The sequence below is a fragment of the Pocillopora damicornis genome, chromosome 7, assembly GCF_964200805.1.
Source record: "Pocillopora damicornis chromosome 7, jaPocDami1.2, whole genome shotgun sequence".
Lineage (NCBI taxonomy): Eukaryota > Metazoa > Cnidaria > Anthozoa > Scleractinia > Pocilloporidae > Pocillopora > Pocillopora damicornis.
This window is the reverse complement of record NC_142676.1, coordinates 5,611,076-5,623,369: the sequence shown is the minus strand read 5'-3', so window position 1 is coordinate 5,623,369 and position 12,294 is coordinate 5,611,076. Positions and strand designations below refer to the sequence as shown.

The following is a 12,294-nucleotide window of genomic DNA, read 5'->3' as shown; positions in this document are numbered from 1 at the left end:
CATCAGTATATCAATCGATTTAGCAAAGGACTTTGAAGATGTCTTTTTAAAGAAAAAAGAGTTTCAAAATGCCTAATGAGGTAAGGAATTCCAAATTTTGGTCCTTGAAAAAAACACAAAAAAAAATTTGACATTGGTTCGAAATTGATGATATCGGTAATCAATGCCTTTTCTGGTGAGATACGAATGTGCGAAGTTATTGGTGACAAATAGATTGAGAAATGAAGGCAGAAGTAAGCGGTTATGATAGAAAAAAAACAAATGACGTTATGGAACCACAACCTTATCCCTTAAGTTCCAAAAAGGAATATTTCAAGCGGATGCCTTCTTCGCCGAACTAAATTTTGTTAACATAAGAAGATGATTTCACTTTCGCCATATTGATTTAAGTTCCTATATTAAAAGCGTAGTCATTCAATGGAAATCCGGTTTTTTTTTTTTAATTTTAAGAAAGAGAACCGTTACGGTGCTTCACATCTATAAAGTTGTTTACATGAATCGATAATTAAATGTAGTGAAGAAAAAACATCTTGCTTGGTAATAACAAAAACTGCCTGCTCCTCAAGAAATGATACCGGCAAACCGAGTGTAAACGATTTACTTATTAACCTGCTGAAGTCGTAAAGGAGAAGATCATGCATTATGCAAATCAATGGAAATCACGTATGAATGACTCTCATGCGTGTTTGACAACTCACGTGGAATTGGCTAATACGAATAGTTTATACCATGATTAGAACAAAATGGAAACAAAAAACTACAGTTTCGGACAGGACAATAAAAAAGTACTGGACCTGTTCTACTCAGCAGATATCATTGGTGACTACACTAACATCTGATATTTCTGTCGGTCTTCAACATTCTGTTGTCATTTAGTGCAACTCTATTGAACTCGCTGATCCTTGTCGCTCTCCTCAAAGAATCTTCCCTTCATCCGCCGTCCAAAATGCTGCTCTGTAGCCTCTCAGCAACTGATCTTTGCGTTGGACTGGTAGCACAACCTGTGGCTGTTTCTCAGTTTGTCGGCGGCATACGAACAAAGGAACAAAGGAACATTTGCCGCATCTCATTGATGCCAAGTTTCGTGGTAGGGTATAGTTTGAGCTCGGTGTCGCTTGTGACGATGATTGCAATCAGCGTGGACAGACTTCTTGCCTTGTTATTTGGGATGAAATAAAAGCTAGTTGTCGCTTCAAAGCGTACAGTTGTCGTTACAGTTATAACAGATTTGTGATGTATTTTTGGAATTTTCCCATCTCATTATGGTGCAGCTATCTGGCGATTCCTCTTTGCGTATTGATATCCGTTTTCTAGAATACCTGGATCTTCTTCACTCTTCGTCATCATCACGCGCAGGTACAGACAATACTTTATCCAACATATGATCAATATAACCAAATAATTCCTCATGAAACTCCATTGAACACGTCGCGAAACAGGAAAGCAGTGGTAAGTGTGCTTTGGCTGCAGTTGGGTTTAGTCGCTTGCTATCTGCCCCAAGGCCTAGTGGAGGCTTTGTGTACTCACAGCAGACAATCCTCATTATTTTTTTTTTGTAAGGCAACTTACAGGGACTTACATTCATCCTCGAATCCGATTCTTTATTACTGGAAAATCAGCGAAGTGAGACAAGCAGTAAAAGATACAATTAAAACTAAATGCTGTTTAAGAAAATAGTTCCTATTTAAAGCTGTCAGGTGCAAAAGTAAAGGAAAGGAAAATTTATAACAGCTCATACATGTCTTAACTTGCAAACCCCACCTAAAGTCGTATTCGAGGATTGCTTCAATGTTGTAGTTTGTTTAATTGTCATAGACTGAAATATAAATTAAATGAAGGTCACTGGCCTTCTTGTGCGCCTGTTCCAGTGGATACTTATGTCAGAAACACAAAAATGTGTCTTATGACTTAAAGTTCAGGTTATTATATTATGATGCAGCTGGAAATAATCGCTACAAACTCAAGATAAGTACATGCGTATTTGACTTATTCATTCATAATATTTGTGGCTACTTTTCTGCTTGGAAAGCAAGTATGATTCAAAGGGTATTATTGATGTACTTAGGAATTACACTGGAACCTGTCTTTCGAAAAATTAAGTCTACCCAATAGCTATTTATGACACTTCTCCTACTGTCGAGTGTTTTCCTTGCGTGACATATTCGCTATCAGCAAATAATTCAACTAAAAAAGTTCTTTTCGTTTACATCTTTCAGATACCCCTAAATACTCTTTAGAATCTTTCATGACATACCCTGGGGAAGGGGTGGGGATGGAGGGGGGGTTAGTTCCTCTCTCAGAGTTCTACACACATCAGACAGAGCACTCCTGTGGATATTGCACACTTTGCTCCGGGGTTTTATTCTACTCCACGCTTAGTATTCTATGTATTTCTTAAAATTTGTTTTTTTAGAAAATTCTCATTTTCTTGTTTCCCCCTCGACTCAGCACGGTGTGCCAGTTGGTGCTCAGTACAGATTAGTTTTGTGCGGTGCTCCTCCATCCCCCGCCTCTGTTGTTGTTCTTTGAGCTGTTAATGCGTGTTTTGTCTCACAAATATTGAACATGTGTTGGGATTTTTCCCAGTTCTAGAGTCAGAGGGCCTAATTTGAGTCTCAGAGAGCCTGAGAACTAGGTTTGTTTCTATGGAAGTCACACATGCGCACATCTAATTCTCTCTTCCGGCTTCGTTCTGAAACCCAGATCACAATGGCGGCGGGCCAGAATATTCCAGAGCTTGGAGGCTATGATTTTGAGTTTATAAGTGTAGTTCCCGATGATTTTGAATGCCCTGTGTGTCAGTTAACATTAAAAGATCCCATACAGATTGGAGGATGTGGCCACAGACTTTGTAACACATGCTTAGAGAGCTTGTTGAGGTAAAGGCGAATCATTGTATGTCGAAACAAGCTACATCTGAAAACAATCAAGCTTACTTGAAAGTTGAATGACGATATTGACCGGTTGAGTCACTTTCCAAGGGGTATCATAGTGTGTCTCAGTTATAGAGAGGTAACTTCTAGATAGCTTTATCCGGCAAAAATTAATTCAAACAGGTTCGAGGTCACTGTGAGTACTTATGAATGCGACGGAAAGCTATCAAATATTTTATCAAATATTTGTTGGCTACCTTTTAGGTGTCTTCGATTTCTTCAGCACAAGCGTATCTAAGAGAGTCATCGAATGATTTGATCTTTCTTGTTTACTTTGTTAAACATGAATGGACTGAAACTAATTGTAATTTGTCTTTTTAATGCAAATGTTAATTATATGCAACAAGTCCATCATTATGGATTCCGCAACAGGATGTGGCCCAGTAATGACTTGATAATAAATAATACACGCGATAACCAATTTTTAAAGATTTTGTTTGTTTTCTGATTTTTTATTTGTCTTATGTTGCAAATTTCTTCCTTCAGGAGACATTCTCCAATATGTCCAGTAGACAGAGAGCCTCTTTCACGTGATAAGGTAAGGATATCCCATGTCTTCATACTTGCGGGTCACGCAAACTAGCGATTCCACGTTCTGCTCTCGGTGAACAGATCATTAGGCGTTTTAACTCACAACTCGAAATGCAGTCTCTGTCAAATGGGTGGCCTGTAAAATGTCAAATAGATCACCGTGCCGAGAAGAGCACAACGCATAAATTATGACTGCTAATGCAATTGACGCCATGTGGTCACTCAGTATTCGTCACGCAAAATACGGTTTCGTCGAATTGCTCTCGCTGTAAACGCTGTCCTTTCGGTGAAATACTTTGTTTGACGCTGAATTCTTGACTAATCTTTAGGCTACTTGTTTCATAAAGAGTCAAAACAGTCCACTAGACGCTTAGATCCCCAAGTGTAACTTTGCGTAAACTGAGTACCGCAGGTCAGGTAATTCTTATCCCGATTAAGTAATACTCAACTAGTGTTATTTAAATTTAGGAAGCGATAATTTTTCCAACAGAATAAGGACAACAACAAGATCAATTAATGACAATGTTTTTTATTGTAACAAAGAGCTTTGAAATGTAATCGAAATAAGTTTTCAAGGGAGAGATAATACAAATATTAGGAAAAGATAACATCGTAATATTCGCCAAAGTTGACAAATGTTTGAATTGGTAAAGAATGTGATAGCCGATGAAGAAACTACCTGCGAACCTAAAAGAAATCTGCCAACGATTTCGTTTTGTCTAGTACCGTACGCTATCAGGATTATGATGACTTTTCAACGCAACAGCAATTCATATCTCTCCCCTCGTGCGACTGACTTGAGCTGTTTTTATATATAATAAAGATCCCGTCAGTTGTTTGCGGGCGATCCTCTTCGCATATGTTTTGTCCAAACGAGTTAAGAACTTATCAGGATGCCAGAAGAGTGCATGCACAACTGATATTAACTTTCTGCTTTATTGCGAGATCACCGCGGCCATATATCTTCAGAAGTACCATCGCCAGGCAAGGGACGTCATCATAACTTATTGTTCGAAGAGCTGTCTCCAAAAATCTCTTTATTTGATATGATATTCGAATCTACTTCTCACTTCTTTAACTGCCACAGATGGATGTTTTAATTTTGGAAGCAGCTCATCCTGTTTTTTCGAAATAAACGGTGTTTACCGCTCTCTTGTTGTGTTTAAGCAAAGAACAATGTTTTAAAAAGAACGCGAAAAAACTTTTCCGCTATAGATACACAACTACTGACTTTCTTAACCTAACTTAACCTCAGAAACATGGACAACTGATTATATTTTTACTACTAGTTACATGACGTCGCGTAATGGAAGGCGATCACACAAAAAACTCTTCGCACGTCAACAATACGTTATTAATATTAAGTTCGGGTACTATTTGCAGTCAACACCAAATTTGTTTTGCTTTCCGAGTAACATAGTGCCCTTTCTTCAGAGTCTTGGTTTGCTCTATATCTGAGCTTATCAGAGTTGCTCTTCCAAAAGAGTTGGTTTCGGTGTTTGAAGAAAAACTCGCACCACATCCTCCAGTCATTAGAAGTAACTACTGATCTCACACTATACTGAATACGCACAGTAAGATTGATTTCAAGTCTTGCATTCTATTTGGCAAGCTCAGGAAACACACATGTAAAGTAAGATTGCCTCAAGTTTCGCACACTATTTGGCACGCAAATTTACATTCTATTCAGCACCTACATAAACACACATGTCAAAAAAGATTGACTACGACACACGTACTCTATTCGGCACGTACGAAACGCACATGTCATATAACATTGACCACAAATATCGTGTTCTATTCGACACGCACACAAAACGTACATGTTAAGTAAGGCGCACTTTTAAGTCTTGTACTCTGTTCGGCACGCACAGATACGCACATATCAAGTGAGATTGACTACAGCACTTGTACTCTATTCGGCACGCACAGTATTGCAAGATTGCCTTAAGTCTCGAACTCTCTTCGGCGCGCACAAAAAACGCACATGTCGGTGAGATTCTCCACAAACTCGTACTCTATTCGGCACGCTTAAACGCACATGGTTAGTAAGATTAGATTAAAGTCTCGCACTCTATTCGGCACTACGAGTCGCGTGCTTTATTCGGGACGCACACAAAACGCATATTTTAAGTTAGTCTGACTTCAAGTCTCGTATTCTATTCGGTACGCACGGAAAACGCACATGTCGAGTGAGATTGACTACAAGTCTCATGCTTTATTCGTCACGCACACTAAACTTACATTTTAAGTAAGGCTGACGTCAAGTCTTGCAATGTATTCGGTACGCCAAAAAAATAACACATGTCAGGAGAGATTGACCACAACACTCGCACTCTATTCTGCACGCAAAGAAAACGCACATGTCAAGTAAGATTTCCGAAAGTTTCGCACTGTATTCAGTACGTAGAGAAAACGTACGTGTCAAGTAATATTGCCTCAAGTCCCGCACTCTATTCAGCATGCTCAGAAAACGCACGTGTTAAGGTGGATTGACTGCAAGTCGCTGACTCTATTTAGCACGCACAGAAAACGCACATGTTAAGAAAGATTGACTTCAAGTCTCGTACTTTATTCTGTACGTTGAGAAATCTCACATGTTAAGTGAGAATGACTTCTCTCACTCTATTCAGGGCGCTCAGAAAACGCACTTGTCCACTAAGGTTGACTACAAGTCTCATTCTCTATTCGGCACGCAAGGAAAACGCACATGTCAAGAAAGCTTGCCCCTAGTCTCGCACTCTATTGGACATGCACAGAAAGTGCAAATGTTAATTAGGATTGACCTCAAGTCTCGCACTGTATTCGGACTCGATACAGACAGATAGATCCTATTTTTGAATTCTCTCTCTGGGAAGAATGAATTTCAGTCTCGCACTAGATTCAACATTGGGATATAGCTGGATATAACTCTTTTCTTTAACAATCTGTTACTGTTGTAATACTGGTATTGTTATTCGTCAGCCTACCTAACAGCTCCGAATAATGAAGCTTGCCTTGCCTGACGTGAAGTTACACGTTTTGAGGTTAAAAATTCAAATGCTTGAGCTCTTACATCGTCTCTTATTTTGTTTGAGAGAAATTTTTGTTATCTATATATGGGAACATAGCGAAGGATTTTGCAACTTAAGGAACAAGTTACGAATAGTTCTGTCTCGTAATTTTGATATTTTTGTAAGCGCTTTTGATAATCAGCAATCGCAGATCGTCTTTACCAAAACCGAGGTTTTCGTAATTGTTTTTGAAATCAAACTCTACCACTGCTGTGTGATTACAACGTGGTAGTGATGGGTATTACGCATTCAATTTATCTTCCATTTATTCTTACCAATTTCACAACCTGGCATTCCTAAAGTTCCACCGTCAATGAAATAATTCAGGAATTGGTAAGAATTAGGAGACCAACACTATTCTATTTGCACAATGTTACAATTGGGGAGATAAGCGTCTTGTGGGCTGTTTTGACTTCTTTTAAAACGAGTAGCCTAAAGATTAGACAAGAATTCAGCGCCAAGCAAAGTATTTCACCGAAAGGACAGCGTTTTCAGCGAGAGAAATTCGACGAAACCGTATCTTGCGCGACAGATATTGAGTAACCACATGGAGAATTCTGCGATCTTGTTAAACCCATCTTGAAATACTGCACTATAATTTTATTTTAACATGCCAGCCCATTTAAACTCTGCCCGATCTTTGTATGCTACAAGCAAAAGCTGACGGCATTTCTTTCGTTTTCTTTTTTCTCGCTCAAGATCTCATTCTCTTTCTATCTTGTTTCAAGTCCTCCACGCCGTCCTTGAAGTGTGTAAAGATCGTAATTGAGCATAATTATGTTGACATCGGTGTAACCTGATGCCTGATTTGATTGTATTAATCATGAATATGCTTGTGTCTGGGTTGTCAGATATTTCCAGTTGTCGCTTGTCATCGCAAAATTTTGGATCTCAGGGTGAAATGTTCTTATGTTGAGTGTCCTTGGACTGGAGAACTCCGAGCTGTGCAGGTAATATATCTACGTCATATCCACAGTATGGGTATTCTCCATCACTCCATTTGCAGTTAATTCTTAAAATTTAAAAATCTCTCTAACATTGTAATTTGTCTCCTAAATAATAAGCAAGCGTTGCGCATCTTCCCGCTATTCTTAACCATCCAGGAAACAAGATAAGATGTTACACGAAGCAGATAAGGGTAACTTGTGAAGCGTAACTCAAAGGTTTCTTGCACAATAGTAACTGTCTGGACTGAACAGCGGTGTTGTTTTAGTATTTGCAATCTAAAGTGTCATGATCAGCAGTTTGCGTGTGACAGATTTTCTTCCTGTCTGATAATATTTGATAGGTGCCCATTTTAATAGACGTTTGTGTAATATTTACCACTAGTCTTAGGGATGTCATGATTATCAAGAAGTCACACGTAAATTTCACATTTCTTTTCTAAGATCCTAAACCGTCAATGAACCGCTTGTTTTGCTGTCAGTCAATTCTCTCTTTTCTTTAGCCTGTTTTATGTCTTAGCAGATTGGATCATGATTACAGTGCAGTTTATTATCTACAACTTATGATTTAAGAAACATCAGTCAGAATGCCTGTTCAAAGTGGTGGAGTGTCCAAATGAAGGATGTAAAGAGAAGCTCACCAGGCGAGATATGAACAATCACAAGATAACGGAATGTGTCTGGAGGGAAGTTAGTTGTGAATATTGTCGAGGATCATTTATCGTGAAAAACAAGCAGGTTTGTTAACAAAATTATATTCCTTATACAGCTTCTACAAGGGCAGCATCTCAAACTTTTGCTTTTTACCCAAAGTAGAAAAGTGGTGACGACTTTCAATCTTTATCAAGTCAAGATTTTGTTGAGCTCTAGGTATCTTCTCTTATTCGATACAAAATTGTTACTCAGAAATATCTTACTAAAGATGAGCTTAAATGTTAGGTTCAAAAACTTTGATCCCTTACTGATGAAAATATTCGTACAACAACCTATCTTTATTGGTCATAATTTTAATAGGACGGGGAGAATTTTGAAAGTACTTTAGCTATAAAAACTTATTTTCGATTTTCTTCAGCAACATCATAACGTCTGTCAAAAGTTTCCGGTTCAATGTACCAACAACTGTGGTCTGAGTAATATTCCACGAGAAAAGGTAAGATGTAATATTCTCAGTGATTCTCAGTAATTCTCACGAAAGTTTAATTGAAAGTTCATGCACACAGCCCGCATGGGACATAGTGCTATTTTATATGAAACACCACAAGCTTAGTCCCGTTTTATGTGAGCAATTTGGAGGCTTTCCGTGCTTAAGTGTTTAAAGAATGTGCAATACTGCTTTGAATACTTCCTGGCTTCATCAGTCAAAGGGCATTAAGGTCGTTATTTTCTGCCTTGAGTGTGCCCGCCAGAATTTAATCTTGATTGCTCCATGACAGGGATGCAATCCATACAACCGTAACGATCCCTTCAAGGAAGTTTGCTCCGTTGAATTTTGCTGGGGAATGCCTTAGACTAATAGGGAACATTTTAAAATATTTTCTCTAAATTCAGTTTCCTGGTTCATAATTTACGAAATCTAAGGAGTAATTTTGAGACGCTGAATGATTTCTTTTCGCTAGGAACGAGGGAGGATTTCCCTGGCTGCTCGTTCTAGACTAAATTTTTTTCATCTTTATGTTTTAGCTCTTGGCTCATATTCGTGATGACTGTCCTTTAACAGAAATTGATTGTAAATACAAGAGCTTAGGATACCAAAGTGCGGTATGAAACAGCTTTCAGTTTATATTAACTTGCAGGTTTGGAGGGGAGATCGTAACTTTGTATTGTATTTGCAAATCATGTTGTAAAATGAATTAAAACGGATTGTCAAATGTATATACATTTTTCATTTTGTAGGGTTTAAAAAATTCCTACTAAGCAGTGTGGTAGTTGAATTAAACTGTGCACTGCTGGATGGAACAATTAGATAAAAAATTGACAAAAATTAAATGTTAGGATTGTTTTTAAAGATTTTACTAACCACATGGTCTTTTTTTTAAGTTTCCAAGAACAAGAACAAAATCTCACTTAGAATCACACATGGAAAGCCACTTGCTCTTAGCTGTATGCAGCCTTGAGACCACCCAGAATCAGGTTAAAGACCAGTCAAAGCAGATAGAGCGATTTATATCTCTATTCAATGATCAGTCACAGCAGCGGAATAATCAGTCACAGCAGCTGAATGATCAGTTACAGCAGCTGAATAACCAGTCACAGCAGCTGAATGATCAGTTACAGCAGCTGGTGGCCAAGAATACAGAACAGTCACAGCAGATAGCCAGTTTAACGTCCTCTATGCAGGGTCTGGTGCAGCAGGTAGAACGCCTCACAGGCCAGGATCGACATCAAGCTGTGCTGGTGGACAAACCGACCAACCAAACCCTGGGCACGACAAACAAGATAGAGGCAAATATTGACAAGGTTGAAGAGGGTAAGTTTCTGAAGAAACTGTGGCGCTGCGTCAATGGGAGGTATAGTAAGACATCTTGGTTTTATCAATTGAGTTGATGAAGTAAACTGGCCACCGTAAAGAATTTCTAAAGCTGATGTTTCGACTGGCAGCCCCTCGTCAGAGCGAATAGTGAAATTTTGGGTTGCGTGTGTTTTATATGCAGAAAAATAGTAGTCTTACCAATAATCACACTCTTACTCGTATCTGACAAATTATTACCCACAAGTAAGTATTTGATAGGATTTTTTTTGTGGGGGGGGGGGATGGGGGACGGGGGCACTGGTGTGTAGACTCGCTCATAAGCTCATGTTAGGCAGAGCTAAGTCATTTAAACTCCGAGTAAAACTACTGGGTTATGTTAGCCTTTGGTGACCTAAAAAGATCAATGAATTCTAATTGATAATCGTGATGTATTTAGTTTGATTATCGTTTTGATTATCCATTGTTTTTGTTATTTATTACAGGTGTTACAATGAAACAGGGCTTCAAGCCTAAATCAATTCATGATATTAAAGTAGGTATGAAGGTATTGTTTAGAAGTGGGGGATGGGAAGTTCGAGGAACAGTCAGGCACGTCGGATCTTTCTTTACAATTGGACATCTGCTCGGCGTAGAGTTAGATGAAGGTGAATATTGATATATGAATATTGCAATGTTTTGATAGAACTAAGTATGAGTAAATGTAAAAGTGAATAAGTTCGTGAATTTGAAATTTTTAAGAAGACTGTACATCGATTGCTGTAATTATCAGGTATCTTTCGTTTCTATCTTGCTATTTTATATGCACTGTCTAGGGAGCTGTCCTGAAACACTAACATTGATAGGCATCATGTAAATGTATTCTGAAGGTAATAAAACGAGGGTACTCATTAAGGTTTAGTACCGAGATAATCCGCCCCAAGATCGAAACGTTGTCCTTTCATGATGAAGTTTTGTGGGAAAAGGTTCTCCCCTCATTCATAGTAAAACTAAACCTGCATTTAGATTAAGTAAATAAGACTCGCCTTTTATATTGATTTTCTCTTACTTTGGATAACTGAAAGTTTTTTCTCTTGATTCAGAGGAAAAGTTACCGCGGTGTTTATTGACAGACAACGGAACATATAACGGAAAAAGATACTTTTGCTGGTGGGTAACGTCATGTCTTTCGCTTAAGATAGTTGTTGTAACCCAGAAATTCTTATTCGATGTACACGCCATGTGACATCGATGGTGTCAAATAAGCAGGAGATTAATTCTGTAACGTTTCCATCTGCTCATACACATCTGTTTTCGGTTGGTTTCTTTAAAAATGACATAGGATCTTTTTTTTTTGTATTAACCCTCAGTGCACCTGGTAGAGGCTTATGGGTCGAGTTTTCCGACGTTATTAAGTGTTACAGATGACGATAACAGTAATGTGGCTCCTGATTCATTACTTCCAATGTGAAAGTAGAAGAAAATTCCGAACATTCTCTGTCTACCATCTTGAAATGTTCGTCCACTGCTCGAAGGAGATTTCGTCGACCAATCACAGCAACTACTCCTTGGTCTACCGTGTGTTTGTGAATTCAATAGAAGTTAACAGGCCTGTCTTAAGGCTCGAAGAATTTCAAAGATTTTACGAACGTATGATATTAAAGTAGAAACCAAAGATTCTTAATTTCCAATTTCTTCAAGAAAGATTTGTGTAAACTTTCTCCGTAGTCAATAAGCTTTTAATCATTATTCACAGATCTTTTGTTATTTGTTTTTTGTCTTTCAAGTGCCATTTACGGAGAATAGGTAGATACTATGTAAATTAATTGCAACTTTATAAAGCCAGGACCGCCACAAACTGAGGAAACTGGAGGAAAATTTTAATCATCGGCCTCAACACATGCCTCAGTAGACGAGCATCACTTTGCATCACTTTCAGCAGCATTTCATGCTTGTACTGACATCACAAGACATAATTTAGGTAATACCGTATTTCCTCGAATAGGCGTCAGGCCAGCGTATCTAAAATTACGGCAAAAGGAGAGGCACTTTTATACGAAGGATGGTGGTTAATCTAGGGCGTGCTTATTAAGTTTTCCTTTCAACGGACTGTTTCCTTATTTTGGCTATATCTTAAATAGAAAAAACAAAGCTGCAACATCCACGCAGACGTCAAGTCAGTATGGCGATAGCAATAACTAGAAGCGAAACTATTCTCCTGTACTGATTCGGTTGTGGTTTGTCCTTAAAAAGTTACAAATAAAGCTGCAATAGAAACCGATTTTCCTTGTATCCCTACTCATTAAGAAAGCGAGGGAAGAGGCTCTGCTTATTCGAGGTGGGCGCTTGTTTGATATCATGGTATCGGGGGCTCGGTGCTTACTCGG

At 38.4% G+C, this 12,294-nt stretch overlaps 1 protein-coding gene across 1 annotated transcript; it reads left to right on the top strand.

The window, feature by feature from the left end:
- The first annotated feature begins 2,679 nt into the window (after positions 1-2,679).
- LOC113664861 (TNF receptor-associated factor 5-like) lies at positions 2,680-12,188 on the top strand. Its single transcript, XM_089212612.1, has 10 exons — positions 2,680-2,879; positions 3,420-3,471; positions 7,369-7,467; positions 8,035-8,199; positions 8,534-8,611; positions 9,142-9,219; positions 9,499-9,928; positions 10,414-10,575; positions 11,011-11,077; positions 11,278-12,188. Exons 1-10 carry the CDS (start codon positions 2,710-2,712, stop codon positions 11,333-11,335), a joined length of 1,359 nt encoding a protein of 452 aa, XP_089068738.1. The 5' UTR covers positions 2,680-2,709; the 3' UTR covers positions 11,336-12,188.
- The last annotated feature ends 106 nt before the right edge of the window (positions 12,189-12,294 follow it).